We start from the raw sequence: 20,307 nt of genomic DNA on the forward strand, positions 1-20,307 counted from the left end.
ATCTCTGGGCCACTGGCCTGCTGGGCTTCATTTCACCTTCCAGCCCCTCCACATATTTTTTTTAAAAGGCTAGAGAGATAAAAGGAGCTAACTAATCACTCTAGGTAGGAATAAATTACCTGAAAGAAATAATCTTCGTGAGATGAGGATGGAGAAAGAGCCATCAGAAAATGAGCAGTTACAGTCCTTGGAAAGTTCAGGAATAGCAAACAGCCTCCATGTCACAGCTTTTGTTAAATCCCACTTCAGTAATACAGCTCCACTTCTCCAAGATTTACATTTGAATTATAATTTGAAATTATTTTCTTTCCTGCATACTGGTTTGTTATTTTTTTACTGCCAGGAAAGCAAGCATGTGTAGTCTATAGCAAGACATATAAGATGAAAGGAAGCATGATTAATGACAGTTTCTAACATCTACTTTATCGAATTATAAAAGCAAGTCCACATGAAGAATATGACAGTGGAAATATACCTAGAAATGCTGCAATAGAGCCAGGAAGGATGAAGATCCAAGAAAAGGAAGCTGTTGAATCTTATGCATAAAAATATGTTGTCATCTGCAAAGACAAGCAAAGAAAATCAATTAACTCTTAAATGATAGCCTGAGAAACATCATACAGATGTAATTTGCTAATTTATTGTTCAAACAACACATTTCTGTCATTGGAGAGAACCGAGAAATTGGCTAAAGTTAATAGTTCCTACTTTCATTGACTTTTTTATGTGTCTTTACATAAAGGCATATTAAATGGTAGAGTTGAAATAATTATCCAGATAATTCTGGATAAAACCTTTGCTGAAGTGCACTGAATTAGAAGGGGCTGAATTATTCAATCGTAGTTATAAATATTGGGCAGATTCTCCCAAAGCTGATGATATATTCTATCTTCTGTAATTGTGCAGCCAAATGCAGGACTTCTTATCATTTTCCAGTGTTTAACTATAGCAGGTGGGAACAGTCCTGCGCCAATGACGAGCCATGCCTAATTTCAGATAGGTGGACAATTAGCGACAAGTCTCTTTATAGTGTTTTCCTTCTGCCACTTTGTTCTAGTTGTCTCACCCACCTCAGTCTTTACATGAATCAAAGGAGACAATGACAACTTGTCCAATTCTATTGGCATATATTTGAACAGCATAAATCTACCTTTTTTTAATGTTTCAAATGTACTTTATTTCTTCAATAATGCAGTATTTTGACTGGTACAGTGCTTTTACTTGGCATCACTTATGAGTTGGTTTTCAAGCAATTCAGTATTACACCAGCTGGGATGATTACTGATTTCTCCATTCCTTTGGGGTGACTCTGCCAACATGGGACAGGTTCCATTCTATTCCAATTTGTGTTGCTGTATATGTCCATACAGCAATACAGAACGTGGCTCCACCAGCTAATACAATATTACCATATTTGTCATGAAAATCAGGTGTAGGTTTCTGGTGGCTCTGCCTTGCCGTTGTTTGTTGAATGCTTCGAACTTGGAGACGACTCAGCGCATTTCTGACCACAGGAAACATCGTGAAGCAGAAGATACAACTGCGGCAACTGTAGCTACCGCTTTGCTGCAATTCCACCTAAATCTACCTTTGTTATGTTATTTCTTGATCAAGAATGCAGGCTTGGCTGGCGCTGTGGCACAGTGGGTTAAAGCTGTGGCCTGCAGTGCCAGCAACCCATATGGGTGCCAGTTCCAGTCCTGGCTGCTCCACTTCTAATCCAGCTCTCTACTATGGCCTGAGAAAGCATTAGAAGATGGCCAAAGTCCTTGGGCTCCTGTACCATGTGGTAGACCCAGAAGAAGCTCCTGACTCCTGGCTTCACATCATCACAGCTCAGGCCACTGAGGTCATTTGGGGAGTGAACCAGTGAATGAAAGACCTTTCTCTCTCTCTGGCTCTACCTTTCTTTGTAACTCTGTCTTTCAAATAAATAAAATAAATCTTTAAAGAAAAAAGAATGTAGGCTTTTGTGATAGATGTGGGCTACAGTAGCTCTGTTACATAATGGAATTATTTAACTTCTCTGTGGTATTTTTATAAAGGTTGCAAATGAGTGCAGTGAAATATAAACCTGACATTCTGTTGATTACATTGTTTATTATACTCCTAAATCAATGGTTTTAGAATGAGAATGACACATTGCTCAGAAATTAAAAAAAAAAAAAACAGAGAGATGTCTGGGAGAAAGGATGAAAGGTGAGAATGTAGGACTGAACTGAGGGTACTGCGGCATTTGCAGGTTTGGTACAGCAGGAATAGCAAAGCAAATGTAGACGTAGGGACCAGTGTAGTAAAAAAGTAGAAGAAACTGGAGCTGAAACAGGACAGAGTATAAAAGAGGAAGGAGTGAGAAAGTATGCCTCATTTGAGAATAATAATAATGAGAATTTGGATGAGAGCCGAGAAGTGGTCACTGGTTTTGACAAATGGAGTTTGTGATGACATCATCTGGAGATTGTGGGCAATGGGATGGAAAGATTTAGAGCAGATGAAAAATAATGACAGATGAAGCTCAAATTGTTGGAGAGACATCTGTAATATTGGTAGAAAAATAGGGAAGTAACTGGGGTACATGGGTTAAGGGAAATTATTTTAAAATTAATCCCAAGCTCTTCCATGATTAGTGATGGTGTTTTGTTCACTAGTATCTAGTGCCTGGCACACAGCAGGTGCCCAAACACTTTCTGGATGAATGAATAATTGACTCTACAGTGTAAACTAGAACTGAGCTGCATAATGATGGAGGGGATCCAATGTGGAGAGAAATTTGTGGATAGAGACAGCAGTCAGAGCGCCTCACTCAGCAACCACAGTTGGAATGCTCACCTTGACTTAGTATCAGATCAATCCATAGTTCAGAACCTGGCGAGGACCTAACTCTTTTCTTCAACTGCCAGACTTCTACTTCCTTTCTGTTTCACCTGTTCCACCACCCAGAGAAACCTTTCCAGACCCCTCTTGAGATATGAAATCTTCTCTTCGCACTGCTATAATTGCTGTTTTTATTTGGCTGTCTTTATAACTAGTCAATAAGCTCCTTGATGGTAGAGATCCAGCCCTATCTGACTTTGCATCTCAGTGTTGGGCTAAATGTCTGGTGTAAATCAGACATCAATAAACATTATGAATAAATAATAAATGACATTCCTACTGGGAATACAACCTCCTTTTCAGTCAGTATATGTACACTAGTCTTGGTATTTCTCTTTTGTTTCTTATTACACAGTAATCTATCACTGGATATCCATGTTCTGGTTGACTCACTTTTTCTGCATTGGCGAGCATAATCCCAAACCTTACAGCCTTTTAAGAAAACAAATCCCTCATTTGGATTATGGTAATATTGGAATTGGACTCTAACCCAAGAGGCAGAGGTTGACCAACTCCATTCTGTTACAATTGAACAAACATAAATGGCAAAACCATTAATTTATGTTGTCATCTCACAAGGGTAGAATAAAACTATTTTTCTGTTTTTATGGGGGATTTGAACACTTAGAATTAAATTTTAAATTGCATTTTATTATATTTCATATTATAACATAATCTTGCTTTTAACAATCATATAAAACCAAACAATGAGACAATAGAGACTGTCACAATACCGGACAATCATTTAACCATCTTTCTATTTAACGTCTAGATTAGATTCATCTAAACTGATAATACAAAAACCCTTCCATGGTAAGTTATAACATCTATTTTTTTATTGTAAAAATTGCTATTAAAGAATTAACTATCATTTCTTTAAAATTCTTACATCCTATAACTTCAAGAAGCTACACTGTTTTGAAATATTAATTCTTTTGGTAACTATATTCCTCTGGTCTTTTCATTCCTATTAATATTCAACATGAATTGTGATGCCTTTAAATACCAATAGCTGTCCCAGTTCATCCATAATTCATAAATCCCTTTTTAACATGTAATTCGTAGGTATTGGTATTGCCCACTGACTCTGGAATTAAAGTGAGATAGAACAGTGGCAAGCAGCACTGGAAAATAACTGTCAGTTTCTGCAATCTTATAAAAATCAGCTGGTTAGATGAAGTTCATATTAGCTCTATGTCAAGGAGGAAAAGCTATTAGAGGCACCCCATGGATCTAAATTCCATTTTATTTACATTTTAACAATGTTTGATGAGTGAAAGCTCTTTAAAAATACTGTATCATTTGCAAGACAGGATGCTGAATCTTAAGAAGGAAGCAATCCTAACCATGACGAATGCCATTCCCAAAAATAATTTTTAAAAATATTTATAGCTGTCAGTCAAAAAATATGGCAATATTCATAGAAATGCGACCATATTGTAAAGTGCAAAAATAATGCATGAGTGAAATCTTATGCTTTTGTGCAAATTAATCAACACTAGCCAATGAGATAACCTCCGTAACTTTTTTTTTATACTAATTAACCTTTACTCAAAGATTCAGTACTTCCTGATAGGTCAATAGAAACTTAACAGATAAATCATGTATTAATTATGTTCTTCTCTAGCAGATAAGCTTGATAGGAGTATGAACTGTGCCTTATTCACCTTTCCCCAATAATATGGAATAACACATAACACCTTAAAAGCACTAAGAAAAAATTGGTTGACTGATAGAATGGATAGTTGTAATAGTGACAAGAAAAATATGGTAGAAAATGAAATATTTTTTGTTAAAATAGAGTTTTAAAACAGCAGTAGAACATTGAAGACATAAGGGAGAAATATTAAAGAAGATATGGAGAGTTTTCAGATAATGTGACAAGATGAGGTTTTTTTCTATGGAATAATTATATAAGCTGAATTCATGATTTGGCCTATTCCTGCTTCTCAGTACCTCATCTATTGTGAAACTGCTATCGTGTCCTGTGCTGCAGTCAGAACACAGTAACAGTAGGTCTTGGAAGCACCAAATGTTGTTTCTCATGCTATTTCTCATGCGTGGAGATCATCATTCATTTACCTCTAGTTATTATGGAAAAAATCACAAATATGTTTCGTCTCTGTCTCCAGGTCATAGTGTAGAACTCCTAACTAAAAACCTTGTAATTTTCTGAATGATAGGAGTAGTAGGTGAGTCTTTTGCTCTAATATGTGATCCTAGACCTAGGTTTCTCACGCAGAATTCCTAAATCCCTTGGAATTTTCCCAGGTGAAAAGAGCATCTCTTGTTCTAATTAGGTGACTCTTTATGGGCTCTGGTCATCAGAGACACCAAGCTATGAGAAGAGGATTAGAACATTCAGTTCCATCTTTCATCTTCTATGGAGGATAAAGGAGCTAAGGATTGAGTTAGTAATGAATCATGCCTGGATTGGAACCAAATGGTGTCCGAGCAAGAGGCTATGGGAATCACATCTGCAGAGATACCAAAGTGAACAGTTATGTACACACCAAGTCACCTTCACCAGAACTGCAGAAGCCAGGTAAGAGACCACAGCAAATTATAAGCATGAGAAGAACTGCACTAAAGAAGCAAAATGGAAAGTGTTGCCTACATCAGCTCTCCTCCACCCCCGAGGAGCATGACTCACACTGGTGGAGTGAATATTCAGAGTCTGCACAGTCACACAGACTCGGACACCCCTCTCCTTATAACGAGAAGAAAGCAAAACTCCAGCTCCTGGGAGATACCAGGAGAAAGCGCATATGACCATGTCTCAGAACTCAGAGCTGAGCCTAGAATGCTAAGTCCTAAAGTATAAAGGGCTCTGGATCCCAGTCAGAACCAAAAGACTGAGCCCCTAGACTTCTCCAGTATCAGTCAGAAACCTGTGCTCCAGCAGATCTGATTTTGGTGTGTGTCACTAACAGCCTCTGGTGGGCTAGTCGGGCATTCCCAGAATTTGGTGAGGATCTGTGACTGTGGCACCTAGATGTGACCAGTTTGAGGATTCAAGGGCTGCTCTTCTCATTCTCTTCTTACCTTGGGCATACAGTAAGACAACTTTGCTGTCTTTGTTTTGTGACTCGGTGACAGACTGGTAAAGCCCAATGCTGGACAGATCCTTAGAGTTTCTGTCTTGAAAGCAAGTGCCTGTGACAGTCTCTGGATTTCTTGCAGAAAAAGGCAGTGTGCCTTGGTGAGACAGACTTGTTCTGATGTGTATAACCACCAGTCTCTTGTGGGTTTTGTGTACACTATGAAGATTATACAGGCCCAGGTGACTGTGAGACGCAACTGTGACCCTCCTAGAATCTACCTGAAAAGCTGAAGGGCTGCTACTATCACCCCAGCTATTCTGTTGGGCAGACAGCAGGGAATCATAGAACAGTTTGGGAGCTCAGTGCCAGGCTGAAAAAAAAAATGCTGAGAAGATCCTGCCCCCATGCCGGTGCCTGCAGACAGAACTTCTGGACTGCTCCAGTGTCCAGAAGAATTCTGTAGGCTTATATACTGGCCAACATTGCCAGAGGCTGAGAGGTATTGCTTTAGGCAATGAGCCCACCACAGAAGCAGAACAAGGTGATCTTTGCTGTTACCCCCCAGGATGCACCATTCTTGATAGGCTGAGGTCTCAGGATCTGATCTAGCACAATTGTATTTGTGGACACAAGATGAGGAGTCTCAGCCAACCACAGGCCAAGAAGAGGCTTGTAGGGATAAACTATACCTTGGAAGGTACTTCTCCAGTGTATACTGAACAACACATAAACTGCAGATTTGAAAGTAAATTGAGTTTAGGAATACTGTAAATTGAATCAGTTAAAAATATGCATGCTGAATCAATTGGATGCAATAGATATCTACAGAACTTTCATCTAACAGCTAAAGAATATACATTCTTCTGAAGAACAAATGGAAACAGTGCATCATATGATGGGTCACAAAGTGAGTTTCAACAAATTAAAAGACTAGAAGTCATATTGTAGCTTAGTGAGTAAAGCTGCCCCCTGTGAAACTGGTAGCCCCTATGGGTGCCAATTTTATGTTCTAGCAGCTCCACATCAAATCGAGCTTCCTTCTAATGCCCTGGAGAAAAGCAGCAGAGGATGGCCAAGTGCTTAGGCTCAGATCAGATGAAGCTCCTGGCTCCTGGGTTTAGGCCAGACCCAGTGCTGGCCACTGTAGCTGTTTGGGGAGTAACCAAGTGGTTGGAAGATCTGTGTGTGTGTGTTTGCGTTTGTATGTATGTGTGTGTGCATGTCTGTCTGTCTGTCTGTCTGTAGCTCTGCCTTTCAAAATAAATCAGCAATAATATCTTTAAGAAGATCATATCAAATATCTTTTCTCACCACAAGGCAATAAAACTAGAAATCAAGAAACAAGAAACACATTGGAGGCTAGACAAACACATGTAAAATAATTTACTTCTAGCCTCAGATGATTACTGACACCATAAATAAGAGTGTCAATTGTTAAATCAACAACAGGAGTCACTGTGCACTTACTCCCCATATAGGATCTCTGTCATTACTGTGTTGTACTATGTGAATTAATGGTATAACTAGTACTCAAACAGTACTTTAATCTTTGTGTTTCTGTGTGGGTGCAAACTGTTGAAAGATTTACTTAGTGTATACTAAATTGATCTTCTGTATATAAAGATAATTAAAAATGAATCTTGATGAAGAATGGGATAGGAGAGGGAGTGGGAGATGGCATGGTTGCGGGTGGGAGGGAGATTATAGGGGGAAAAAGCCGCTGTAATCCAAAAGATGTACTTTGGAAATTTATATTTATTAAATAAAAGTTTTAAAAAAGTAACTTACTTCTGAAAAAAAGCAGTACTAAGGCTGAATTTATAGCAATTAATACAAAAAATTAATCAAAAATTAATCAAAAAATCAGAAAGATCTCAAATAAACAACTTATCACTATAGCTCAAGGAATTAGATCAACAAGAACAAATATAATGCAAAATTGGTAGTAGAAAAGAAATAATAAAACTCAAAGCACAACTAAATAACATAGAGAGTAAAAAAATACAAAAATAAACAAAGTGGGCCAGCGCTGCAGCTCACTTGGCTAGTTTTTCGCCTGCAGCAACGGCACTTCGGGTTCTAGTCCCAGTTGCTCCTCTTCCAGTCCAGCTCTCTGCTGTGGTCCAGGAAGGCAGTGAGGATGGCCCAAGTGCTTGGGCCCTGCACCCGCATGGGAGACCAGGAAGAAGCACCTGGCTCCTGGCTTCAGGTCGGCGCAGCGTTCTGGCTGTAACAGCCATTTGGGAGTTGAACCAATAGAAGGAAGACCTTTCTCTCTGTCTCTCTCTCTCTCACTGTCTAACGCTGCCTGTGAAAAAATAAAATAAAATAAAATAAAATAAACAAAATGAAGAACTGGTTCTTTGAAAAGATAAACAAAATTGATACCAAAGAAAAAAAGAGATTATTCAAATACATAGGATTAAAGGTGAAAATGGAGACATTACCACCAACAGCACAGAAATAGAAAGGATTGTGAGAGAATACAATTTTTAGCAACAAACACTATAATCTAGAAAAAGGAGACAGATTTTTGGACACAAATATCTCAACAAAATTGAGTTATAAGGAAATAGAATAATTAAACAAAACAAGTATCAATATTGAATCAATAATTCAAAATCTCCCATCAAAGAAAAGCCCAAGACTAGAAATATATCAAACATTTGAAGAAGAATGAACAACTTACATTTTTTCAAAAATTTTTTTTCCATAAAAAAGCCTTTCTTATATTTTTTTCAAAAAAGAGAAAAGGAGGAATTCTTCCAAATTCATTTTAGGCTAACATTATATTGTTACAAAAAACACAACAAAAACAAGCTTTGGTCCAATATCCTTGAAGTATATAGAAGTAAGATGCTAAACAAAACACAAGTAAATTTAATCCAATAGCATATTAAAAAGATGATTGACCATTATCAAGTGGGATTTATCCTAAGGATCCAAGGATGGTTCAATATATGCAAGACAATAAATGTGATACATGAAATCAACGGAATCAAGGAAAAACAAATGCGCTTATCTTAATGGATGCAGACAAAACACTTGGTCAAATTCAACACCCTGGGGCCATGATTGTGACACAGTGGTTAAGCCACCACTTGCAATGCCAGCATCCCATATGGGCACCAATTTGGGTCTCAGCTGCTACACTTCTGATCCAGTTCCCTGCTAATGCACCTGAGAAAGCGGTGACAAATGGTCTGGGCCTCTGTACCCTGATGGGAGACCTGAATGCAGTTCCAGGCTCCTGGCTTTGAACTTTTAGATCTGGTCATCGGCATCATCTCAGATTTGAAAGCATTCTAGTCTATTTCTGGCTTCTCAAGAGAGAGATGATGTCCTTCCTTTGTTTACCTACTGTTCAGGATTTAAACTTTCATGGTATCTTCCCTGATGCCCAATCTTAAACTTATCTACATGACTATCGTGGTGAACCAAGTGGGAAATTCTTGATAGCATAGATGTTTTTTGTACACTGAATTAGGAAGACTTAGGAAAAAAAAAACTAGTTTGTAATTATATCTGCATAGATATTTATCTATTTGAAAGTCAGAGTTACAGACAGAGAGAGGCAAAGACAGAGATCTTCCATCTGTGGGAAGCTATGCCCAGATGGCTGCAGTGGCCAGGGATGGTTCAGGCCAAAGCCAAGAGCCAGGAGTTCCACTTAGGTTTCCCACATGGATTAGGTTAACCCAAACACTATGGCCATCCTCTGATACCTTTAAAATGCCTTTAGTAGGGAGCTGGATTGGAAGCAGTGCAACCGGGACACAAAACCGTACCCATAGAATATGTTGCTGTTGCAGGCAGCAGCTTTACCAGCTAAGTGACAACACCAATGTCCAAATTTTTAATTTAAAGTATGGATTTAAATTAAGCAGGCAGATTTTGAGAGTATGAAAGGACTTGTGGTAGAATTAAGTGATTATCAATTCAGTTCAGTAAATGTGTATTCATTTGTCTACTAGGTACTGTGCTGATTGTGAAGGGAAACAATGATAAATTTCCTATCCTCAAAAAGTATAAAATCTATAGAGTGCTGTATCTGAAACAAAAATCCTAATGTAGAGTTATTTGCATTATATCCAAGCTACATAAACCATAATTAATAGAAGTGACATTTACAAGTATAAAAGTTATGGCTGAATTTATACTATAGGATCAATTCATATCTAAAGTAAATTACCAAGCATATCCCAAGCTAATCTCAATATTTATTGTCATATCAAGAATGCATTCTTTCCTTAGATTCTGTCACCCAGGTAACAGTAATGTATAATCCAGTGATGAACAGATCAAAATGTAATTAACTGAAAAAAAATATACGATTTGAGAAAGTGGCCAAAGGGGGTGAAAATGGTAATCAAACAAAAACTCAAGTAATGTTCTACAATGTATGCTCTGTCCTTCTGTAAGAGTGACTCTAAGGTTTTGAATGTTTTAGCAATGTTCTTTTCTTCTCCACCCCAAACCTGGGCCTTAATGTGTATTCAAGTTAAATCAGATCATCAATACTAAAGTCCTTGAACATAATTGACAAGATCAGACTGAAGTAATGCTCATCCAGTATAAAATTTCTGATGCAGTAGAGGACATTGAAAGGATTAATAAGAACATGTCTGGATCATAGAAAGGGAGGGAGCCAGAATTAGGTAATTGAGGATGATGAGGACAAAATAAATGTTGAAAATCACCCTTAAGAACTGTATCACAAAGGTGAGAGCAGACCCTTAAGCACAGTGTGAGCCATCGCCTGTCAGACCTGCACACACACACACACACACACGTTGAATCCATATTAAAATGGTATATTAGGGGCTAGAGCTTTGGCATGGTAGGTGAAGCCTCAGCTGGCAGCACTAGCATCACATATGGGCGCAAGTTTGTGTCCTAGCTGTTTCTTTTCCAATCCAGCTCTCTGCTTATGGACTGGGAAGGCAGCGGAAGATGGCCCAAGCTCTTGGGCCTCTATACCCATGTGGAAGACCCAGAAGAAGCTCTTGGCTCCTGGCTTCAGATCGGCCCAGCTCTGGCTATTGCAGCAATTTGGGGGGTGAACCAGAGGATGGGTAACCTTACTCTCTGCCTCTCAATCTGTCTCTCTCTAACTCTTCCTCTCAAATAAATAAATAAAATTTTTTAAAAGTGGTATATCAATTGTGCAGATATTTTACAAAAATATATGAATAAATTGAGTCCAAGAAAGCCAAAAGGCCAACACCAATTGACCTCAAACAATGACATTCATGTGATAATTTCACCATGTCCAAATATTGGCCTAGAATTGTAGAAACTAGGGTTCTCCAGTGCTCCCCAAACTGATGATGACTCCTGAAAATTGTACACACATATGACAGAACGAACGTATATGTAGGAGACCTCTGACCTCAACCGCCAATCAACTTTATATGACTTTCCAGGCAATTTTCTCATTTGAATGAATCTTGACAAAAAAAGGAGCAAACATAAACAGAGTTAGTTGTCTAATTCAGATGTTTAACTGCCCCAGCCTCTATGAGGTGACACTTTCAAATCCACCATTGATTAACTTATTAGCTTTTTTTCCTTTCTTTCTCCACTCAAAATTATCTTTGCATTTTTCCTTCTCTGGTCAATCCAGAGAGTAAAAGCTTATCTCCAATATGAGATCCATTCTTGCTCTTACCCAACCTGAGTTCCCTACCACCACAAATGTACAACCTTTATTTCCATAGTGAACCTATACTTCTGAATCATACCATTTTCAGATTCATAAATGATACTGGTAGTTTCAAGCTCCTTTATAGCCTTTTGAGGACATGTGTCTTTCCACTGCTGGTGCTAATCATCCTCTTTGAACATCTTTTTTGTACGATATTAGCCTAATTAATCCCTGTATTTTGAATGTGTATTACACATTTAAAGGAGAGAAATAAACATTAATGTAAAGCTAAAATTTACCAATAATCTCCCTTATCAATCCTTTATATTAAAATAATGCATAAAATCAATGTGAGGCATCTTCTGATGAGATCTCATATCAAGAAAATTATATTTTGCATTATAATCTGGATAAAGCAGGTTTGGGCTGATTTTTTTCACAAAAATCTGCTTTGTTATCTATCAACTACTTAAATAAATTAGTATGATGTTGAATAGCTTATTTCTTTTTTTTTTTTTCAGGAAGAGTTAGACAGTGAGAGAAAGACACAGAGAGAGAGAGTTATATGCAGTGAGACAGAGACAGAGAGAAAGGTCTTCCTTCCATTGGTTCACTCCCTATATTGCCGCTAAGGCTGGCACTGCACCGATCCGAAGCCAGGAGCCAGGTACTTCCTCCCGATGTCCCATGCAGGTTCAGGACGCAAAAACTTGGGCCATCTTCCACTGCACTCTAGGCCACAGCAGAGAGCTGGACTGGAAGAGGAGAAACCGGGACTAATACCCGGAGCCCCAACCGGGACTAGAACCCGGGGTGCCGGCACCACAGGAGGAGGATTAACCAAGTGAGCCATGGTGCCAGCCCATAAATAGCTTATTTCTGTCTCAATATCTATAATAAATGTTTACAGAACTGAAGAAGTTAGATACACGAGCACCTTTATATGTTCAAACACAAGCGATACTCAATAAGTTAACTTTTAAAATAAAAATGCAAGGGTGGACATTTGGCTTAGCACATAAGATACATATTAAGATGATTGCATCCCACATTGGGGTATTAGGGTTCAACACCCGGTTCTAGCTCTCAAATCCATCCTCCTGACCGTGCAGACTTTGGGACACCGCAGGAAACAGATGAAATAGTTCTGTCCTTGTCACCCACATGGGAGACCTGGACTGAGCTACCAGCTCCCAGCATTAGGCAGCTCAACATTGGCTACTGTGGGCATTTGAGCATTAAACTACCATATGAGAGTCTATTCTCTCTCCTCTCTCTCCCTGGCTCACAGTGTCTCACTGCCTCTGTCTCTTTAACGAATATATATAATCTTAACAATAAAATAAAAATGCTAAATATAAGCATCACTTTATGAAATTTTGGTACTACTCATACAATCAAATCATAAAATAATATTTTCACATGCTTTTAATGGCCTTTTTTAAATTGTGTTTAAGGAATACAAACTTCATGGTGATTCTTTCTACCATATCTCCCTTCCACCATTCTTCCTCCTCCCTCTCCCATTCCCATTATTATTTTTACAAATATATATTTTCAATTAATTTTATACTCATAAGATTAACCCTACACTAAGTAGAGAGTTCCCCAAATAGTATGAACAAAAAGAAAAAAAAACAAACAAAAAAGAAAACATTGCTCCTGAATAATCAAGAGCTGTTCAAAATCATTGCATCACAAAGTGTCAGTTTTGTTTCTATAGAGTACTCTATTACTTACCACAGATTATAGAAAATGAGTGGTATTTGTCTTTTTGTGACATATTTCAATAAGTATAATGGTTTCCAGTTGCATCCATTTTATTGAAATCACAGGATTTAATTTTTTAGCACTGTGTAGTATTTCATAATATACATATATAATATTTTTTATCCAGAATTCAGTTCATGGACATCTGGATCATTCCATATCTTAGCTATTGTAAATTGAGCTGCAATGAACACAGGGATAGAGATAACTCTTCATATGCTAATTTCCTTTCCTTAGCGTAAATTCTCAGGAGTGGGATGGTTGGTTCATATGGTAGGTCTATATTCAGCTTTGTGAAGTAGCTCTGTATTGTCTTCCACAGTGGCTGCACCAGTTTATATTCTCACCAACAGTGGATTAGGGTTACCATTTCCCCATATCCTTGTCAGCATTTGTTGTGTGTTGATTTCTGTATGAGAGCCTTTCTAATGAGGGTGAGGTGAAGCTTTATTGTGGTTTTGTTTTGCTTTTCCCTGATAGCTAGTGATCCTGAGCATTTTTTCATGTGCCTGTTGTCAATTTGAATTTCCTCTTTTAAAAAAATGCCTGTTCAGGTCCTTTGCCCATTTCTAAACTGGATTGTTTGTTTTATTGTTGTTGAGTTTCTTGGACTCTATATAGATTCTGGAAATTAATCTTTTATCAGTTGTAAAGTTTGCAAATATTCTCTCCCTTGCTGTCAGTTGTCTCTTCACTTTGCTGTGTGTTTCTTTTGCAGTGCAGAAGCTTCTCAGCTTGATATAGTAGCATTTGTTAATTTTGTCTTTGATTGCCTGTGCTTCTGGGGTCTTTTCCAAGAAGTCTTTCTCTATGCCAATGTCTTGTAGTATATTTCCAATGTTTTCTTGTAATTTGATGGTATCAGTTTATATATTTAGGTCTTATAAATTTTGAGTGGGATTTTGTGTAAGGTGTAAGGTAGGGGTCCTGTTTCATACCTCTGCATGCAGAGATTCAGTCTTCCCAGTACCGTTTATTGAAGAGGCTATTTTTTGCTAGAGGGATTGATTTTTGCTCCTTTGTCAAAGATAAGTTGGATATAGAAGCATGGATTGATTTCTCAACTTTCTGATTTGTTCCATTGGTCTGCACGAGCCAGTACCAGGCTGCTTTGATTATAACTTCCCTATGTCTTGAAATCAAATATTGTAGTGCCTCCAGCTTTGTTTTTGTTGTTTAAGATTGATTTAACTATTCGGAGTCTCCTGTATTTCCAAATGAATTTTAGCATCATTTATTTCTAGATCTGAAAAGAATGTTGTCAGTATTTTGATTGGGATCACATTGAATCTATAAATTGCTTTAGATAATATAAACATTTGAATGATATTGATTCTTCCAATCAATTAACATGGAAGATTTTTCCACTATTTTATGTCTTTCTCTATTTCTTTCTTTAATATTCTGTACTTTTCATTGTAGAGATCTCTAACGTGCTTGGTTAAATTTATTCCAAGTTATTAAGTTTTGCAGTTAGTATGAATAGAATTGATATCAGAAGTTCTTTTTAAGCTAAGGCATTGTCTGTGCACAAAGGCTATTGATTTCTATGTGTTGATTTTACATCCTGCCACTTTATCAAACTCTTCTATGAGTTCAAATAGTCTCTCAGTGGAGTCTTTTGGATCCCCTATGTATACAATCATGTCATCTGCAAATAGGGATAGTTTGATTTCCTCCTTCCCAATTTGTATCCCTTTGATTTCTTTTTCTTGCCTAATGGCTCTGGATACATGTTGCATGACTATATTTAATAGCAATGGTGAGACTGAGAATCTTTGTCTGGTTCCAGATCTTAGTGGGAATGGCACAAATTTTCTCCCATTAAGTATGATGCTGGCTATAGGTTTGTCATAAATTGTTTTGATTGTATTTAGGAATGTTCCCTCTATGTCTAGTTTGTTTTAAGTTTTCATCATGAAAGGACATCAAATACTATCAGTGCTCTATGCATCTATTAAGATAATCATATTTTTGTTCTTCAGTTTTTTAACATCATATATCACATTTATTGATTTTCAAATGTTGAACCATCCAATTAATATGTCACATATTCTTCACTACAAAGATAGTTTAATATCCTTATTTGTAGGGATTGCTGTTCTGATGCAATGTTAAGTTACCACTTGCAATATCATATTCAAATACTGAAGTGTCAGTTCATGTCCTGGCTATTTCACTTCTTTATTTTTTTTGCAATTTTTTTAACTTTTATTTAACAAATATAAATTTCCAAAGTACAGCTTATAGATTACAGTGGCTTCCCCCCCCCATAACTTCCCTCCCACCTGCAACCCTCCCATCTCCCACTCCCTCTCCCATTCCATTCATATCAAGATTCATTTTCAATTCTCTTTATATACAGAAGATCAATTTAGTATGTATTAAGTAAAAATTTAAACAGTTTGTACCCACACAGAAACACAAAGTGTAAAGTATTGTTTGAGTACCAGCTATAGCATTAATTCAAATTGTACAACACATTAAGGACAGTGATCCTACATGAGGAGTAAGTGCACAGTGACTACTGTTGTTGACTTAGCAAATTGACTCTTGTTTATGGCATCAGTAATCACCCTATGCTGTTGTCATGAGTTGCCAAGGCTATGGAAGCCTTTTGAGTTCACCAATTCTGATCTTATTTAGACAAGGCCATAGTCAAAGTGGAAGTTCTTTCCTCCCTTCAGAGAAAGGTACCTGCTTCTTTGATGGCCCATTCTTTCCATGAGATCTCACTTCCAGAGATCTTTCATTTAGGGTCTCTATTTTTTTTTTTCTACCAGAGTGTTTTGGCTTTCCATGCCTGAAATACTCTCATGGGCTCTTCAGCCAGATACGAATGCCTTAAGGACTGATTCTGAGGCCAGAGAACTGTTTAGGACATCTGCCATTCTATGAGTCTGCTGTGTATCCCACTTCCCATGTTGGATCATTCTCTCCTTTTTTATTCTATCAGTTAGTATTAGCAGACACTAGTCTTGTTTATGTGAGCCCTTTGACTCTTAATCCTATCACTATGATCAATTGTGAACAGAAATTGATCACTTTGACTAGTGAGATGGCATTGGTACATGCCACCTTGATGGGATTGAATTGGAATCTCCTGGCATGTTTCTAACTCCACCATCCGGGGCAAGTCAGCTTGAGCATGCCCAAAATTGTACATCTTCTCCCTCTCTTATTCCCACTCTTATATTTAACAGGGATCACTTTTAGTTAAATTTAAACACCAAAAATAATTCTGTGCTAATTAAAGAGTTCAACCAATAGTATTAAGTAGAACAACAAAAAAAATACTAAAAGGGATAAAGTATTAAGTTGTTCACTTCTGATCCAGCTTCCTGCTAATGTACCTAATGGGACAGCAGTGCATGATGGTCCAAGTACTTGAGTCCCTGACCCTCTTGTGGGAAACCAGGATTGAGTTCCTGGCTCTTGGCTTATGCCTGGCACAGACTTGGTTATTTTGGTCACTTGGGGAATGAATCAGTGATGGAAGATCTTGCAGGTTAAGCTGCTGCCTGCAACGTCAACATTCCATATGAGCATCAATTTTAGTCCTGGCTGCTCCACTACCAAATCAACTCCCTGCTAATGGATTAGAAAAGTAGTGGAATATGCCTAATGTTTGGTTCCCTGAACACACATGGGAGACCCAGAAGAAGCTCCTGGCTCCTAGTTTCAGATGGGTCCAGCCCTGGCTGTTGAGTCAATTTGGGGGAGTGACCCAGCAGATGGAAGACCTCTCTGTCTCACTCTCTTTGTCTGTAACTCAGCCTCTCAAATAAATAAATATTTTTAAATCCTTAATTATGGAGGGCAATTTTCAATATACTATTGATATGTTGTCATTGTCAGGCAAAAAGAAAAGCTTTAGATGGAGGAATTATATAAATATTCACTGTTAGAAAAAAATGGATCACATATTATTCCCCCTTTATTTTGTTTCAAATATTTATTGTCAAATCTCCTAATGTTACCTTCTTCTACTAATGAAATAACTAACAATGAGCCATTAATAAAATAGTGTTAAGGTTAAAAAGAAGAAATTATACTAAGACCAACTTTATCAACAAAATAAAAATCCCAAATAGGAGAAAAGCAAGAATAAAATCCATGCACTGGGATCAGTTTTGTGGTTTTGAGATTGGCTGAGAGTCATAATGAGACTTACTCTTCATAAACAGAAGGTATTATCTGCCTTTTCAGACTAGGCTGGGAGTATCAAAAGTAAATAATGGCCTGATACTTTTCATGAATTTACACAGCTCTCACGGAAAGCTACTGATAATGACTTCTTGTCAAAGGCAATAGGGAAAACGTTTTTTCAATTCCTATGTTAGTAGTTCACATTGATTTCAGAGATATAGACACACACCTACTCGAGTTGGCAACTGGACATACAGTGTCCTCCAGATCTCTGAGGCAAACCAGAGATCTAAATGACAGTAGTAGCCAAAGATTTTCTTGAACCTATCAAATTTTTAAATATCAAAACTATAATAATGCAATTGATTTCATTGTCAGAGATTTGGTATGCCATATTCAAATCACAAACATTTATTATACCTTAACATTAAGCTGCCTTATAATGCATGGTTACTTAAAAAATTTCATGGAAAATGGAATTTAAAAATAAGGTTATTTTGATGCATTTTTAAAAAATCTGTGCATAGCTTCTTATACATAATTCTTCTTTTCATGAACTTTTTGAAAATCCCTATATTCATGAATTCCATATAATTCTCACCAAAATATTTAATTCTGTTTTTCAAAGATTTTTAAAGTACCTTCATATGTGTGAATCTAATTAGTGTACATATGCATATATGTAAATAAATGCAGATTCTGTATCGTCAATTTGTTTTCTGGGGAAAAAGTCATTGTTTATCTGGAGATAATGTTTATTCTATCTATAAAACTGAATAAATCTTTTAAATTTTCTGAATTTTCCATTTAAATGGGCTTCCACCTGCCTAGATCTATATTCTGATCACTCTACTTTATTGTTACTTGACATCAGGAGCATTATTTCAGATTCTAATTCTAGTATCCTCAACTTCAAAATGGAAATAATGATAACATCCTATATTTTAGATATAGTATATTCATGTAATCCATATAAACCACCTTAGTGACCAGCATATAGGGCATAGTCAGTAAATATTAACCTGTGTGGTGTTAGTTTTATTATTTATTTCTAAAGTACATTCAGCAATCATGATTTATAAGAGACTATCTATACATTTTTATTTTTGCTGTGCATTATTGGTTCTATTTTCTCAACGTACCTATTTCAGATAAAGCACTTTCATTTAAGCTGCTTAAATACTAAATGAAAAGTTAGTTTCTATGTAGGTTTACCCTTTAGTGTTAAAATAAATGTAGGAGGCTCAAAGTTATTAGAGTCTTTGTAAGGAGAGGAATAATTCATAATTATCAATATAAAAACAAACAATGGTTGGTGTTTGGCACAGTGGTTATGTAATAAGCTGGGATGCCTGCATTCCAAACAGAGTGCCTGTGTTATAGTACTGGCTCCATTTCTGATTACAGCCTCCTGACAATGTACACCCAGGGAGGTGGCATGTGATGATTCAAGCAGTTGAGTCGCTACCACCTATATGGGAGACCTGGATTGAGTTCCTGGCTCCATGCTTCAGCGTGACCCAACCCTGGTTTTTGTGGGCATTGGGGGAATGAACCAGTGCTAAGAGCTCTGTCTTTCTGTCTGTCCATATCTGTGTATCTTGCAGTCTCTCTCTGAATCTAAAGTAAATTAAAAAGCCCATTTGAAACATCATCAAAAATAACATCAACAGTAAATTTCTTCCCTCTTACTATGTTTTCCTCTGAGGGGCCTGCGCCGGGGTGCAGTACATTAATCCTCTACCTGCGGCACCAAATCCCATATGGGCACTGGTTCTAGTCCCGGCTGCTCCTCTTCCAATTTCCAATCCTGCCCTCTGCTGTGGCCTGGGAAAGCAGTAGAAGATGGCCCAGGCACTTGGGCCACTGCACCCGCATGGGAGACTGGGAAGAAGCTCCTGGCTCCTTGCTTCGGATTGGCGCAGCTCCAGCCATTATGGCCATTTTGGGAGTGAACCAGCCGACAGACAGAAGACCTTTCTCTCTGTCTCTCCCTCTCACTGTCTGTAACTCTACCTTTCAAATAAATAAATAAAATCTTAAAAAAAATTGTTCATTTGAGAAGCTAAAATGTTCTCTTCATCTGGGCTATAACCATTTGCATAGATCCTTAGAGTGGCTAGTGAATCTTTCAAGACAAAGTGCCACTGATCCTGGGATAACTGACAGTACAGTCTGGAACTACTGCTTTGTGTAGTGCTCATTCTCTATGCCTTCCCATAAAGTTTCAGCTGCAGCAACCATAGAAACAGCTTTGAATCACTATCTTATGTATTATGGTCACACGTCACATTGAAAGTTAAAATTCCATTTATTTAAATTAAATTAAAAGGAATTCCTTGAGTTGCAGACACATTTTATGTGCATAATAAGAACTATGATGACTGGTGGCCACGATGTAGGACAGCAATGATATAGAAAATTTTCATCTTTCCAGGAAATTTTGTTGGCCAGCACAGATCCAAGCCCTGAGAGAGCAAAGAAAGAGGCAAGGTGTGAAGCCAACCAAGTGTTAACTACCTTATCTGGGATACAATAAGAGGTAGTCAGCACTGTTTTCTTTTCCTATCCTTGCATTCATCTGTTGATATCTTTCCAAATCAGTTCTGATTTCTTATTTATTGTGTTTTTATTTTAAACTTTAGCATTTTAACTGGAAAAATTATTTTTGCTTGTGGAGTAACTAGAGTTAGGCTACATATGTGGATTTATAGAATCTAGATGGAAATAATGTTATTTGATTCATATTTTATATCACATTAGTGGTGTAAACTTTATTCATCACCACTATGAACCTGTATACAATGTGACTTCTCATGACTT

The 20,307-nt window shown here is 37.4% G+C and overlaps 1 protein-coding gene across 1 annotated transcript; it reads right to left on the bottom strand.

The window, feature by feature from the left end:
• Nucleotides 1-1,151: 1,151 nt before the first annotated feature.
• Nucleotides 1,152-1,572, bottom strand: LOC133765533 (cytochrome c oxidase subunit 7B, mitochondrial-like). Its single transcript, XM_062199086.1, has one exon. The coding sequence runs from the start codon at nucleotides 1,519-1,521 to the stop codon at nucleotides 1,279-1,281; it is 243 nt and encodes an 80-aa protein (XP_062055070.1). The 5' UTR covers nucleotides 1,522-1,572; the 3' UTR covers nucleotides 1,152-1,278.
• Nucleotides 1,573-20,307: the final 18,735 nt, after the last annotated feature.

Source organism: Lepus europaeus, chromosome 8, assembly GCF_033115175.1.
Source record: "Lepus europaeus isolate LE1 chromosome 8, mLepTim1.pri, whole genome shotgun sequence".
In the NCBI taxonomy this organism is placed as follows: Eukaryota; Metazoa; Chordata; class Mammalia; order Lagomorpha; family Leporidae; genus Lepus; species Lepus europaeus.